The 16,196-nt window shown below is 39.3% G+C and overlaps 1 protein-coding gene across 2 annotated transcripts in view; it reads right to left on the bottom strand.

Moving 5' to 3' along the window:
* The window catches only part of EIF5B (eukaryotic translation initiation factor 5B), a 65,456-nt gene that overhangs the window by 5,753 nt on the left and 43,507 nt on the right, over positions 1-16,196 (bottom strand). For both annotated transcript variants that reach the window (XM_033239028.1, XM_033239027.1), the window contains exons 13-21: positions 14,180-14,247; positions 13,505-13,646; positions 5,811-5,942; positions 5,259-5,441; positions 4,955-5,116; positions 2,311-2,442; positions 1,029-1,160; positions 842-918; positions 547-711 (exon numbers count right to left, since the gene is read on the bottom strand). In XM_033239028.1, coding sequence (XP_033094919.1) covers positions 547-711; positions 842-918; positions 1,029-1,160; positions 2,311-2,442; positions 4,955-5,116; positions 5,259-5,441; positions 5,811-5,942; positions 13,505-13,646; positions 14,180-14,247 — 1,193 coding nt within the window. The remainder of the gene's footprint in view (positions 1-546; positions 712-841; positions 919-1,028; positions 1,161-2,310; positions 2,443-4,954; positions 5,117-5,258; positions 5,442-5,810; positions 5,943-13,504; positions 13,647-14,179; positions 14,248-16,196) is intronic.

Here is a 16,196-nt window from a genome sequence, read left to right as displayed (position 1 = left end):
GAGGCTGGAGTAACCCGTGATCATGTGACTGCACTACAGCACGGGTGACACAACGAGACCCTGTCTCAGGGGGGAGGGAGGCCGGCCTGGTTCGCTGCTGATGCTTCCTCCACCACTGCGGCAATGTAGTTAATTCCTGCACTGTGAGTACTCGGAAAGTTTGGTTCAGGAATGGACTTCTCTCCCACAGAATCTCTCACCTTAGTTCCCAGTTTTCCTCACTCAAGTTTTATTATTTCCAATCTGTGTAATCCCAGATGAGCAAGATCAAGTCCCGAAATAATAACTACTAACCCATTAACAAGACCCAAGTCTGCCAAGATTATATTAAACTGAAGTCACAGACAAGACTTGTTTGTGTCCTGCTGGAACGTCCCCAGTATGCTAGGTTTCTGGTTTGCAACACACCATTGCAGGATGCAGGATGCAGCCGCTGGTAGAGGAGCCAATGCCGTGATTTTGCTGTTTACAACCCTTTCTGGAATTCAGTAATTCTCAACCATGTTCAGTAACAAAGACGCGAAGTCAATAAAAACAGTAACTTACTTAAATTCTTCTTGTTTCTGTTTCTTGTAGTCTTGTCTATATTTTGTGAAGGCATCAAATAAATGATAAATAATTTCTGCACTAAAAATTCTAACTCCTAAACTATCAGCCATTTCTTGTGCATCTCGTTCAATTCTCACATCGAAGGCCAAAATCACTGCATACCTAAAAGGTTAAAACACACCAAAGACCACTCAGTGAAAAACAGAGTATGTCACAGAGGACAGTTTTTAAAGAGACAGTTTTAAGATAGGTAAGTAACATGAAAGCCTTCACAGCAAGAGAAATTACTTACTGAGGGTCATGTTCCAACATCACTGAAGCCTTCATAACATCCTTTTTATGCACTGGGCCAATGTTAATTCCTGCATACTGAAAAAATGGGAGTTTCCATGTTTATCTCTATGTATCAGGTCATGGTAATGGCACCAAAAACCACGACCAGCCACCACTCACTTGTGCAGCTAGCTGTAACTACTTACGGGCACTTCCGATGTTTTCAGAAATTCAAGTAGAGCTTCCAAAGAACCCAGTGTAGACGCCTGGACATAGACTCCTTTTTCTTCTAATTTGATAGCATTTAGTGTCTGCTTTAACTCATGGATCAATTCATCCTTGTAAAGAAATCAGATTTGATAAGGTTGTCAACACACCTCTATCCTCAGCAGTCTAGAATTAAATTGTGTTTCTCTCTTTAGTCAAGTACTTATCTGCAAATATGAAACTAAGGCTTAGACAGAGCAAAAGGCACAACAGAACCTGTGCTGGAATGGAGAAGATTTGGGGGCCATACCCTAAATGTATCTCGCTTCACCTGTGTCTTAAGTTTACTAATTTTGAAATATGTTTAATCTCTGCTCCACTTGGCAAATATAATAGATGGGTGGGCAGAATTAAACAGTACAGAAGAAAAAATTTTTTAAAGTTAAAAAAGTACCACATAAATGTAATGTGTTATGATAGCCCAAAAGCTCAGCTTGACTCTGTTAACTAGGAAATACCATAATCTCATGATCTCAGCAGCTCCTTCCTCCATCACTGCTCGTCTGGAAATGGAAGAAGAGATTTTAACCAGAAATAAGTAAAACAAGTTTGTCAATGCCACTGAAGGGACATAAGTCCACTCCATACTCAGGACTGGCTGAAGAGGCAGGCCTGTCCTATTCTCTCACTGGCCCTGAGATAGCTTATTCCCAACAGCATGACTTGATGCTGCCTAACAAACATGGCCCCAGGACACGAGAGCCATGTGCTGGGAACAGTTATATTTTCTCTTTGGCAAGTCAACAAACTATGGCTCAAAGTCCACTTTTATGAAACTACAATGGACATGGGCCAAAAAAGAATATACAACTTCTAGTTTTTTTTTTGAGACAGGGTCTTGCTGTTGCCCAGGCTGGAGTGCAGTGCCATGATCTCGGCTCATTGCAGCCTCTACCTCCCAGGTTCAAGTGATTCTCCTGCTGCAGCCTCCCAAGTAGCTGGGATTACAGGCATGCATCACCATGCCCAGCCAACTTGTAGCTTTTGACTCATTTTTTTATTTGAATAAAATGCATTATTTCTATAATTCTACTACACATAAAAATTATACCAATTCCTATGACTGTACAAACTGAAGTAATTCCAAAGCATCAAGTTTGCTAAGAGGCCAAGAGATGGCAGGCTTCACAAAGACAAAGCCAGTTTTGGTCACCATCCCTAGCATGTGCAATGCTGACACGTGCCAGAACTTTTGAGGAAAAAAATTTTAAATGGACTTACTTTAAGAACAGGGATTTCATCTTCTTTATAAGCCACGAGGAGGGGTAAACCAGCCAATGTTTTCTCTAGGTCTTTTCCAAGAATCTTTACCCCCTGAGCTGCTTCTACTTCTTTATGCTTTTCATACTGGTTCTATAGAGATAAAAATGATATAAGAGAATATCATCATGATCTTAGAGGTTTCTTTTTTTTTTTTTTGAGACGGAGTCTCACTCTGTCGCCCAGGCTGGAGTGCAGTGGCCGGATCTCAGCTCACTGCAAGCTCCGCCTCCCGGGTTTATGCCATTCCCCTGCCTCAGCCTCCCGAGTAGCTGGGACCATAGGCGCCCGCCACCTCGCCCGGCTAGTTTTTGTATTTTTTTTAGTAGAGACGGGGTTTCACCGTGTTAGCCAGGATGGTCTCGATCTCCTGACCTCGTGATCCGCCCATCTCGGCCTCCCAAAGTGCTGGGATTACAGGCTTGAGCCACCGCGCCCGGCCAAGGTTTCTTAAACTAGGCACAAAAAGCAATAACCACAAAATAAAAGACTGATAAATTTAACATTAAAATGAAATATTTCCATTTCTCAAAATACCACAGGAAAAGTCACAAGAGTAGAAGATATTGCAAAACACACCAACTAACAAACCAGTATCCTGAATATATAAGCGCATACAGATCTGTAAGAAAGATAATGCAGAAGAAAAATGTATATCTCACGGAGGAGGAAATAAATGGCTAATAAACATTTTTAAATGACCAACCAGGTTAACAATTAGGCAAATGCACACTGAAACGGCAATGAGCTACACACCAGAATGGCAAAAAAATTTTAAATCTGACATCCAAGAATGGATGAAGATGTTTAAAAACAATGAAACTAATACTGCGGTTGAGAATATAATTTGTTCCACTCACTGTAGACAAGTGTGGCCTTCACTCCTAGGTATACATACCCTGGGAAACTGGCACAAACACATCAAGAGATATACACAAAAATTCATAGCAGCATCCTAAGAACAAAAATCAAAAACTGGGCCGGGTGCGGTGGCTCACACCTGTAATCCCAGCATTTAGGGAGGCTGAAGTCAGGAGTTCAAGACTAGCCTAGCCAACATGGTGAAACCCCATCTCTACTGAAAATACAGAAATTAGCCGGACATGGTGGCATGCACCTGAATCCCAGCCTGGATGACAGAGTGAGACTCCGTCTCAAAAAAAATAAAAAATAAAATAAAAATAAAAAACTGGAGATCACCTACATTTCCCATCAACAGAACAGATAGATATGTTGTGATACAGTCACACAATGGAAAAGAAATCTTAAAATTATATACATTTTTTTCACTAAAGGAAGCCAGATATAGGCCAGGCATGGTGGCTCATGCCTATAATCCAAGCACTTTGGGGAGATGAAAGTGGGTGGATTGCTTGAGCCCAGGAGTTCAAGACCAGCTCGGGCGACATGGCAAAGTCCCATCTGTAAACAAATTAGCCAGGTGTGGTGGTGCACACCTGTAGTCCCAGCTATTCAGGAGGCTGAGGTGGGAGGGTCGCCTGAACCCTGGAGAGGCTGAGGCTGCAGTGCGCTGTGACTGCACCACTGCACTCCAGCCTGAGCGACAGAGTGAGAGCCCATCTCCCAAAAAAAAAAAAAAAAGCCAGCTATAAAAGTACACACTTAGAATAACTCCATTTCTACATAAAGTCTACAGACACGTCTAAGGGAAGTACTCTCAGACACAAAAACAAAGCAAAGCAAGGGTATCTGTTACTATCATAAAATGCAACCATGGTTACCTCTATGAAAGGTCTGGGGGTAGGAGGGGAAGGTGGGGAGGGTGAGCAGGAAGAAGCACACAGGAAGCCTCTGGGTGCCAGCAGCATTCTGACTCTTCATCTGGTTGCTTCCCACAAATGTATTAAACTTTTCTGCTATGTTTTGTGTACTTTTCAGGAGCAATTATTTTATTTCACAATTTAAAATGTCAATAAAAAACTACAGTTGACCCTCGAACAACTGCATATGTCCACTTATACTCAGATTTTCTTCCACCTCGGCCACCAAAGACCAACCCCTCTCTTTCCTCCCTCTCAGCTTACTTAACATGAGGATAAGAATGAGGACCATTATGATGATCCACTTCCACTTAACAAATAGTAAATCTATTTTCTCTTCCTTATGATTTGCTTAATCACGTTTTCTTTTCTCTAGCTTGTTTTATTGTAAGAATGCAGTATGTAATATATAAAACATAAAAAACGTGTTAACCGACTGTTTATGTGATCGGTGAGGCTTCTGGTCAATGGTAGGCTATTAGGAGTTAAGTTTTTGGGGAGTCAAAAAATATATGTGGATTTTCAACTGGCCAGGGAGTCAGTGCCCCTAGCACTCATGCTGTTCAAGAGTCAACTGTAGTTAGCCATGTAGAACCAAAACAATGTAGTTTAGTATCTGGGAAAGGCCTAGTCTGGTAAGCAGGTACTTTCATGCATCTCTACTCTTGACAGACAGGCCTTCCAGTACGATGACATCTAAAATAAAAGGGAGAGCAAGGGATGTTATGTGTTCTGTATTAAGTCGAACAGCTTTAAAGGTGAAGAAACAATCTCAGCAGAACTTTATAAGTCCCCACGTGTCAATGCTTACCACCTCAGCGTACCTTCACTCGTAATTCCTTCATAGGAGGAGGTAACAGGAGGCCTCGAATCTGAGTTACAATGGGCCCTTCCACTCCAGGAACAATGATTGTATCTCCTTCCTTCAAACGCCCATTGATCAAGATGACATCTATCGTGGTGCCCATCCCTGGGAGAGCTTTAACCTAAAAGACATTATTACAAAGAGAAAGACATACATACAATGCACCATGCTCATTAAATCTAAACGTAGTCAATATCCTCCACTCGAGGAACTTGCCATTTAAAAAAAAAACAAAAACAATAAACTGAAAAATTGATCATTACCTCCATCACCTGTGCCCTCAGCTCTTCACAGTGCGCAAGTCTCTTGCTCAACATGGTCTGAGTTAACTCGACAAGAAGGTAGATCAGACTTCCCATGCCATCACCAGTATGTGCAGAGGTAGGTACCAAAGACACAAAAGTGCGGGGATCTTTATTCTCATAAAACAAAGCAGCATTCAAACCCTAGGAGCAAAAATCATCCAAAACGCCAGGCTGTAAAGAAAACGTATCTGGAATAGGTGTGACTAACTAGAAGGCGAATGAGCAAATGGCTCATCATTTTGAAACTCCTCATAAAAACTAAAAATGATCATGTATATTCTATAAGCACTAACTATATTACAGCAAAGTCATTCTAAGTCAACTCAGTTTTCTAAATTAAAGTATTCAGACTGCAAAGAAAAAGGAGAAAAAGGAAGAAGAATTTTAAAAAAGTAATCGCTGTCAACAGAGGAAAAGAACCAGTATTAACGAAAACACTGACTTCATTATAAAGATAATATAATAAATACTCTGAGATAGGCTCTTCAGAAGGAAGGAAGGCCTTCTTACCTGCTGTGCAAATTCTACAATAATAGCTTTTGCTCGCTCCTCAAATTCATCTTTTGTATTCTTTTTCTGCTTCTTTAAAGTAGCAGCCACATCAGAGTCGGGACTCTTTTTCCAATCATATAACCTATCAATCTGAAAAAGTTTTTTCATGAGAAAGATCTTTAAAAAATTCAGAACATTCAAGAATTGTATTAATAGCTCCAGAAAATTCCTCATGTATGTCTCATATATACAGAACAGTGTGACTGACTTACTCATACACTTGATTGTACCAAAAGCTCCTTTCAGACTGCTTATCAGCATCTGCTCTTAAATTAGAAATTGCTGCAGTGCCATGCTGCCCTGTCAACCTCCGTGAGTTCCTAAGTGGCTGCCATTTGTTTGCAAAAGATAATATCCTAGAATTATCCTAAGACTATTAATGTATATTGTTGAAATTCCAAAACAGTTTTTGTAACAGGAACAATCAATCCCAGCAAGTACCATCACTGTAAAATTATATAGCAAAAACTTTAAAATGTATATATATTTTCTGTCTTAGGGAACAGCCTATTTTAATTGTTTTATTGCTCAAATTAGGATTAAATCTGTTTTGTTAACGACAGACTCTATTTTCCCTAACTTTTCAACAAGAGAGACAAATGAGCATAGAAGAAATGAAAAATACTTACTAGCCAAACAACCAACCAACCAAAAGCATAATCTGGGGACTGAGTTTAGGGTGATCAAATAAAGAAGCAGACGAATCTGAATGCTACTAAGGAGACAAATCAGTGGGAAATGACGGATGTTAAAATTAGAATAGGAGGTCCTTAGAATATTTATAAACATGTTCAACACCTTTAAAGTAAAAGCCTGAAGCTTGTAAAGCTAAATAATAAGAACATGTCTAACTAGTACTTAGAAATTAATACCTTTAAATGCTTATATCAGAAAAGAGTATCAATACAAAAGCTAATTCTTTGAGATAATTCAATTCCTGCACATTCTTTCAGAAAACAGAGGAGGAAACACTTCTCAACTCATCTTATGAGGTCAACATTACTCTGATATGAAAATCAGATAAAAAGCATTACAAGAAAACTACATATGCATATCACTCATGAACACAGACACAAAAACAACAATGAAACATTACAAATCAAATCTAGCAATATATCAAAAGGATAACAAATGACAACCAACTAGGGTTTATTTTAATAATGTAAAGTTGGTTTAACATTTAAAAAATTCAACAGTAATTATGTTGCTAACAGAACGAAGGAGAAAATCCACATGAACATCTCTAAATATGCAGGAAAAGAATTTGACAATATCAACCACCATTCATAATAAGAAATAAAAACATAAACCACTCTAAACAACCTAGAATAGAAGGAAACTTCCTCAAACTTAATAAAGGGCATTGACAAAAACAAAAACAAAAACCTACAGCTGACATCATACGTAAGGGTGAAAGACTGCGCACTTTCCCCTAATATCAGGAATAAGGAAAGGATGACGTTTACTGTCATTTCTTCTATTCAATATTATTTAGAAGGTCTAGTTAGTACAATAAAGAAGAAAAAGAAGTAGAAAGCATGTAGATAAGGGGGGAAAACTGCATTTATAAGCAGATAACATAATCACATACACAGAAAAACCCACATTATTTACAAAAGAAGATACTGGGCCTAATCAGTGAATTTAACAAGGTCACAAGATACAAACTGAATGTAAACGTGATAAGCAGCTGGAAATCAAAAAAATTTTCATGCTATTTACAATAGCATTAAACCATGAAATACTTGGGGATAAATTCAGAAAAATATGTCCAACGTGTGGACAATAAAACTACAAAATATTGCCAAGAGAAAGTAATGAAGGCCTGGCCAGGCATGGTGGCTGTCTTAAATCTTAGCACTTTGGGAGGCTGACGCAGACAGATTGCTTGAGCCCAGGAGTTCGAGACCAGCCTGGGTAACACAGTGAGATCTTGTCTCTATTTAAAAAAATAAATAAAATAAAAAATAATTTTAAAAAATGGTAAAGAAGGACTAAGTAAATGTACAGAGATACCAAGTTCACTGATCAGAAGATGCAATATTGCTAAAAGAGCCAATTCTCTCAAAATTTATCTACAGATTGAAACGCAATCCCAATCAAAATCCTAAAAGGCTTTCTGTGGAAACTAACAAGCTGATTGAAAACTTTATATTGAAATCCAAGGACCTAAAATAGCCAAAACAATATAAAGAAAAACTAAGTTGAAGGATTTAGCACTACCAGTTTTCAAAACTTTACTATGAAGCTATAATGAGACAGGGTAGTAGTGGCGTAAGAATGTATACAGAACAATGGAACAAAAGATAAATTCTAGGAACAGATATATATGGTCAACTAATTATTGACAAAGATTCCAAACTAATTCCATGGGGGAAAAAATAATCTTTTCGGCAAAGAGTCTTTAAATAACAAAATATTTCTATGGAAAAAAAGTAAACCCTGACCTCACACTATATAAAAAAAATCATCAATCTCAATTTAAAAGCTTAAACTATTAAACATCTGGAAACACCCGAGAAAAATTTAATGAACTTGGGATAGGAAAAGATTACTTACATAAAACACAAATCATAAAAAAATTAATTGGGGCCAGGCATGATGGCTCATGCCTGAAATCCCAGGACTTTGGGAGGCCAAGGTGGGCGGATCACTTGATGTCAGGAGCTCAAGACCAGCCTGGCCAACATGGTGAAACCCCGTCTCTACTAAAAATACAAATTGGCTGGGTGTGGTGGCATGCACCTGTAATTCCAGCTACTTGGGAGGCTGAGGAACAAGAATCACTTAAACCCAGGAGGCACAGGTGCAGTGAGCTGACATAATGCCACTGTACTCCAGCCTGGGCGACAGAGCAAGGCCCTGTCCCTAAAATAAATAAAATATAAAAATTAATTGCAGGGCCGGGCGCGGTGGCTCAAGCCTGTAATCCCAGCACTTTGGGAGGCCGAGACGGGCGGATCACGAGGTCAGGAGATTGAGACCATCCTGGCTAACACGGTGAAACCCCGTCTGTACTAAAAATTACAAAAACTAGCCGGGCGAGGTGGCGGGCACCTGTAGTCCCAGCTACTTGGGAGGCTGAGGCAGGAGAATGGCGTAAACCTGGGAGGCGGAGCTTGCAGTGAGCTGAGATCTGGCCACTGCACTCCAGTCCGGGCGACAGAGCGAGACTCAGCCTCAAAAAAAAAAAAAAAAATTACCAAAATTAGAAATTTCTTCTCTTCAAAACACACTAGTAAGAAAAGGAGGCTGGGCGCAGTGTCTCATGCCTGTAATCCCAGCACTTTAGTTGGCCAAAGTGGTGGATCACTTGAGGCCAGGAGTTTGAGATCAGCCTGGCCAACATGGCAAAACCCCGTCTTTACTAAAACACACATACACATACACACACACACACACACACACACACACACAAAGAAAAAGAAAAGAAAAGAAGAACCGAAGAAAAGATTGAAGAACCGAGTGCGGTGGTGCACGTCTGTAATCCCAGCTACTCGTGGTTTAGGCACAAGAATCGCTTGAGCCTGGGGGGCGGACACTGTAGTGAACCAAGAGTGTGCCACACTGCACTCCAGCCTGGGCTATAGCGAGAGATAGTCTCCAAAAGAAAAAACAAACACACACACAAAAATAAAAAAAAAGAAAATGAAAAGCCAAGTCCCAGACCATAAGAATATATCAGCAGTATATACAAGTGAAAAAAGAGTTGTTTTTTTTTTTTCTGAGACGGAGTCTTGCTCTGTCGCCCAGGCTGGAGTGCAGTGGTGCGATCTCCGCTCACTGCAAGCTCCGCCTCCCAGGTTCACGCCATTCTCCTGCCTCAGCCTCCCTAGAAGCTGGGATTACAGGCATCCACCACCACACTCGGCTAATTTTTTTGTATTTTCAGTAGAGACGGGGTTTCACCATGTTCGCCAGGATGGTCTCGATCTCCTGACCTCGTGATCCGCCCACCTCGGCCTCCCAAAGTGCTGGGATTACAGGCGTGAGTGAGCCACCTCATCCGGCCAGGAGTTATTTTTTTATATTTTTTTTGAGATGGAGTCTTGCTCTGTTGTCCAGGCTGGAGTGCAGTGGTGCAATCTCGGCTCACTGCAAGCTCCGCCTCCCGGGTGCAAGCCATTCTCCTACCTAAGCTTCCCGAGTAGCTGGGACTACAGGCGCCTGCCACCATGCCCAGCTAATTTTTTGTATTTTTAGTAGAGATGGGGTTTCACCATGCTGGCCAGGATGATCTCCCTCTCCTGACCTCATGATCCACCCGCCTCAGCCTCCCAAAATGCTGGGATTACAGGCATGAGGCCCCATGCCAGGCTCAAAAAAGGAGTTATATACATGGAACCAGAAGTATAAAGAACTCTTAAAACTCAACAGTAAAACAACAATCTAATAAAGAACAGAGGATTTTGAACATACTTTTCAAAGAAACAGATATTGTCATCTCTCTCTAAGCATAAGTACGTGAAAAGCTGCATAAAGCCATTAGTCACTGTAGAAACAAACTAGACCACAATAATTTAGCACTCAACTACACACCTACTAGAATGCTGAAGGTAGGGCGAGTATTCACAAAGATATGCAGAAACGGGAGTTCTCAACAGATAAATGGATGAAGTGCAGTATTATTCGGAGAGTGGACTACTATTCAGCAATAAAAAGGAAAACCTTTTATACATGTAATGATAACATGAATAAAGCGTAGTAACATGAGTAACAAAAAATGCCAAACTTAAAAAATTACATACTATATGATTTCATTTACATGAAATCATAAAACAGGCAAAACTAGTCCGTATGACACAGAAAGATCAATACTAGCCTGGGTTTAGGGAGGGCAGGAGAATGACTGCAAAGTAACATGAGAGAACTTTTTTGGAATGACAGTGGTTGTAAATTTGTCAAATTAAAATAAACACTTAGCATGGGGTGCATTTTCTTATACATATGCTTATATTATATTATATTGTGGTCTATTAAGTGTGATAGCATATCTTTTTTTAAAAAGCAATGTATACACCTTAATTTAAAATACTGCTAAAAATGCTAACGAACTCCTGATTCAACAAGTCATAATCTTTTTGCTGGTAGAGGGTCTTGGCTCGATGTTGACAGCTACTGACTGATCAGGATGGTGGCTGATAAAGGCTGGGGTGGCTGTAGCAATTTCTTAAAAGAGACAGCAAAGAAATCTGTCCCATCAATTAACTGATTCTTCCTTTCATGAAAGACTTATTGGCTGGGCGCAGCGGCTCACACCTGTAATCCCAGCACTTTGGCAGGCCGAGGCAGGCAGATCACCTGAAGTCAGGAGTTCAAGAACAGCCTGACCAACATGGAGAAATCCCATCTCTACTAAAAATAAAAAATTAGCCAGGCGTGGTGGTGGACGCCTGTAATCCCAGTTACTCGGGAGGCTGAGGCAGGAGAATCGCTTGAACCTGGAGGCGGAGGTTGCGGTGAGCTGAGATTGCACCACTGCACTCCAGCCTGGGCAACAAGAGTGAAACTGTCTCAAAAAAAAAAAAAAAATCTATCTGTAGCATGCAATGCTGCTTACAGCATTTTACCCATAATAGAGCTTTTTTCAAAACTGTAGTCAATCCTCTCAAACCCAGATACTGCCTTATCAATTAGGTTGGCTGCTATCCTAAATCCTTTTTTGTCATTTCAACAATGTTCACAATATCCTGACCAGAAGTAGACTTCCACCTCAAGAAACCACTTTCTTTGCCCACCCATAAGCAGCAGCTTCTCATCTGTTCAAGTTTTATCTTAAGATTGCAGCAACTCAGTTACGTCTTCTGGTTCCACTTCTAATTCCAGTTCTCTTGCTATATTTCTACCACATCCACAGTGACTTCCTCTACCGAAATCCTGAACTCCTCAAAGTCATACATGAGAGTTGAAATCAACTTCTTCCAAACTATCAATGTTTATATTTTGTACTTTTATGGATCATGAACAGAACTCTTCATAACATCTAGAAGGATGAATCCTTTCCAAAGGTTTTCAACTTTTGCCCAAATCCATCAGAGGAATCTCAATCTATGGCAGCTATAGCCATACAAAATGTATTTCTTAAGTAACAATACTTGAAAGTTGAAGACACTCCTTGATCCATGGGCTGCAGAATGAATGCCACATTAGCAGGCATGAAAACATTAATCTCCTTGTGTGTCTCCATCAGAGCTTGGGTAATCAGGTGCACTGTTAACAAGCAGTAATATATTGAAAGCAATCTTCTTCTCTGAGGAGTTGGTCTCAACAATGGGCTTAAAATATTCAGTAAACCATGCTATAAACAGACGTGCTATCATCCAGGTTTTATATTTCCATTTATAAAGCACAGTAGAATGGATTTGGCATAATAATCTTAAGGGCCCCAGGATTTTCAGAATGGTCAGTGAGCATTGGCTTCAACTTAAAGTCACCAACCACATTAGACCCTAACTAGAGAGTCAGCCTGCCCTTCGAAGCTTTGAAGCCAGGCAGTGACTTCTCTCTAGCTATGAAAGTCCAAGATGGAATGTTTTGCCAATCGAAGGCTTTTTTGCCTACATTGAAAATCTGTTGTTTAGTGTAGCCACCTTCATCAATCATCTCAGCTAGAGATTCTGGGTAACTTGCTGCAGCTTCTGTATCAGTACTTGCTGCTTCACCTTGTACTTTTAGGTTACAGAAAACGTCATGAACCAGCCTCTACTAGTTTCAGACTTTTCTTCGACAGCTTCCTCAACTTCCTCAGCTTTAGAATTGAAGAGAGGGCCTTGCTTTAGATTAGGCTTTGGCTTAAGGGAGTGTTGTGGCTGGACTGATATTCTACATGCGACTCCTCCTTTCACTTGAACACTTACAGGTCATTGTAATGTTATTAATTGGCCTAATTTCAATACTGTCTCAGCAAACGGGCCCAAGGAGAAAGACAAGGGAACAGCTGGTTGCTGGCGCAGTCAGAACACACACAACATGTATTGACTAAGTGTGCCATCTATAGGGGTGTGATTTGTGGCACCCCAAATCAATTATAATAACAAAGATCATTTATCCCAGATAACCGTAACAGATGTAATAATAAGTTTGAAATATTGCAAATTAACAAATGTGACAAGAAGTGAACACATGCTGTTGGAAAAATGGCACCAATAGACTTAATACACTTGCTTGATGCAAGGCTGCTATAAACTTACAATTTTTATTTAAAAGGCTGGGCGCGTTGGCTCACGCCTGTAATCCCGGCACTTTGGGAGGCCGAGACAGGCGGATCACAAGGTCAGGAGTTCAAGACCAGCCTGGCCAATATGGTGAAACCCCGTCTCTACTAAAAATACAAAAATTAGCCGGGCGTGGCGGTGGGCACCTGTGGTCCCAGCTACTTGGGAGGCTGAGGCAGAATTGCCTGAACCCAGCAAGCAGAGGCTTCAGTGAGCCAAGATCGTGCCACTGCACTCCAGCCTGGGTGACAAAGCAAGACTGTGTCTCCAAAAAAAAAAAAAAAAAACTATACACACACACACAAATATCTGTGAAACACAATATAGTGAAGCACAATGAAATGAGCTATGCTTGTATGTTAATTATACCACTTTTTTTAATCACAAAAAATTAAGAAACGTGTTTTCCTAGGTTAATTTTTCAGAAGGCGCACGTACCTTATTGAGTGCAACAATGAAGGGACATTTTTTAGATTTGAGAAGGTTGATAGACTCAATTGTTTGGGGCTCCAAACCATGCATAATATCAACAACTAAAATGGCAATGTCACAAAGAGAGCTTCCTCTATTTCTCAGATTACTGTTGAAAAGAAGGAAAAGATCTTTAAGTAGAAAATCTTGAAATACTTTTCTTAAAACTTCTAAACTTCTTTGTAAAACCCAAACAAAACAGAGTATATGTATTAAATTGTTCAAGTACTATTAGCCCTTAAACTGCCAAATGCTCATATAACAGTAACTTGAATTGACCTCAAGTGGAATGAGTTAGTTTTAAAACCAACTAATATTTCTGATAATTTTACTGACCAAGTTTTCTGTGTTAAAGAATATGGGCAAGAGACAACATTGTGCACAATATTCCACTTGTAATGGGTTTTACAGGAGACAGGCCTGGCATGTATTAGCATGTTTTCCGCCCTTTAAAGCAGTAAAGACTTCCCTCTATAAAAAACAAGTATTCAAAGAAAACACTACTAAATCAATGAAGTACAAAGGAGGATTGGTAGTTATAGAGATCAAATTACTACTCAAAGGTAAATGACTCCACTGAACTTTTAGACTTAATGGTTTCAAGTAGTTTGCTTGATGAGAAAAGACTCAAATTGGTCTTACCTGAAAGATTCATGCCCAGGAGTATCAATAATTAGCATTCCTGGAATCCGTACATTCTCTCTATCAAACTAGAAACAGTGGGGAAAAGTGCAAAGCTTAAGGAAGTCAGACATGAAAGCTTCTTTACAAAACAATCCTTTTGCCATAAAACTCTGAAGTATCACTACCCCCTTTTCCATATGAATGACTTTAAAAACAGTGAGTTAACCAGCAAAGTACAATTGTCAGTATTTTCACTAAAATCCAAAGAAATTTTAACCAAAAAAATAATTAAATGAGAAAATATCTCCTTTCTTAAGGCCTTAAAACTATGACTGTAGTCCAAGTTTGAGCAGATTATTAAGTAAGTGGTGATACAAATCACAGGGCAGTCATCTGAAATAATCCATAGAAATCTGACATACAAGAGGTGGTTCTCAGCATTGGGGAAAGTTATCTGGTCCAATTTTAAAGCAATGCTGACTCCAAATATATCCCAAAAGTATGTTTTAAAGTAAATTTACCACACTGATCAAAAATGTTAAAGAGTAAATGCATACCCTATTGTATTCAAATAATGTCATAAATGCTTGACTTTCCGGACAAAAGCACATAAATGAATGGAAATAACATTACAACTGATCTCATTTGGACATTCCCTTTTAGTCTAAAAAGTAACACTGACCAACTAATTTCACACACACACACACACCCCTTTTTTGTATTATGCTTATCTACATTTTCTTTTTGCTAATCTCCAAATGATCTTTCAAATTTTGGTATCCTGAACTACATCAAAATAATGCAATGTAAAACATTTCAGATCTGCATTCTGGTGGTCGTAAATCAATGTTCACTGAGCACCACAATTATTTCCACTTCAGTGTCTTATATACTAACAATAAGTAATTACAATTTTCATATAAAGGTTATCCCAAGAACTTTAATACAGGCCTAATAATAATCTTGTTCCTTATGTTCTAAAATAACAATGAGAGTTCAAGTTCTGGCAACTGATGGAATAAGGTGTTATGAACCCTCTTCTCTAGTGACTAAAACATAGAAGTATTATTTAAAATAGGAAGAAAATAAATTATAAATTTGAAAAGTTATAATTCAAAAAAACTGTTCTAAAATAAAAATTCAATACTACATATTATAATAGAACACCACAAAACTGGAAAACTCAGAACCAACACCAAGATGTAAAATGACCACATGCCTTGTAAAAAGATGAAAATCAGCTTATGATCAAACTTAACAGCAATACTTTATGCGAGAAGAAATTGGACACAGGATACTTAAAGAATGAAAATGTCAACCAAGGATTTTATATATGGCCAACTGACTTTTCAGTATAAAGGCCACAAAATAACTCTTCAATATTCAAAAATTCAAGGAATGTTAATTCTTTTAATCCCTTCCTTAGGAATTGACTAGAAGACAAGCTTCATAAAACCCAATCGCAAAGAAACAAAACAAAAACTGGAGAGACAAAACTCATAGACTCTTTTTATATACAGAACCAAGACTAAATAAGGAATAAAAGGAGACATTAGCATGTAATAACATATGCTCTGTTTTTCAACTTATTGCTTCTCAGTTCCAAAGCTACCACTTTCACCTGCTCTGTGATAATGAAACTGAGGAATTGTTTATAAGGCCCAGTTCTCAGTCTGGGTAGTTTCTGTATTACATGAGCCTGGAACATCCTGCTATACCAGACAGCATGAATACAACCAAAACTAGGACAACCAGAATTGTATGAGAAAGATTCAGGAGCCAACCACTGGGCAAAGATGGGACTATCTCAGCACAATAATAACTGAAATGGACTAATGCACAGTAAATATGTTTAAAACTATTAGTTCACAACAACACAAAACAAAATCAGGCTGGGCACAGTGGCTCACATCTGTAATCCCAGCACTTTGGGAAGCTGAGGTGGGAGGATCGCTTGAGCACAGGAGTTCAAAACCAGCCTGGGCAACATAGGGAGATCCTGTCTCTATGAGGGGCAAAAAAAAGAAAAAAAAAA

Source organism: Trachypithecus francoisi, unplaced genomic scaffold (assembly GCF_009764315.1).
Source record: "Trachypithecus francoisi isolate TF-2019V2 unplaced genomic scaffold, Tfra_2.0 Lachesis_group17, whole genome shotgun sequence".
Classification (NCBI taxonomy): domain Eukaryota; kingdom Metazoa; phylum Chordata; class Mammalia; order Primates; family Cercopithecidae; genus Trachypithecus; species Trachypithecus francoisi.
This window is presented reverse-complemented; position numbering and strand designations above follow the sequence as displayed.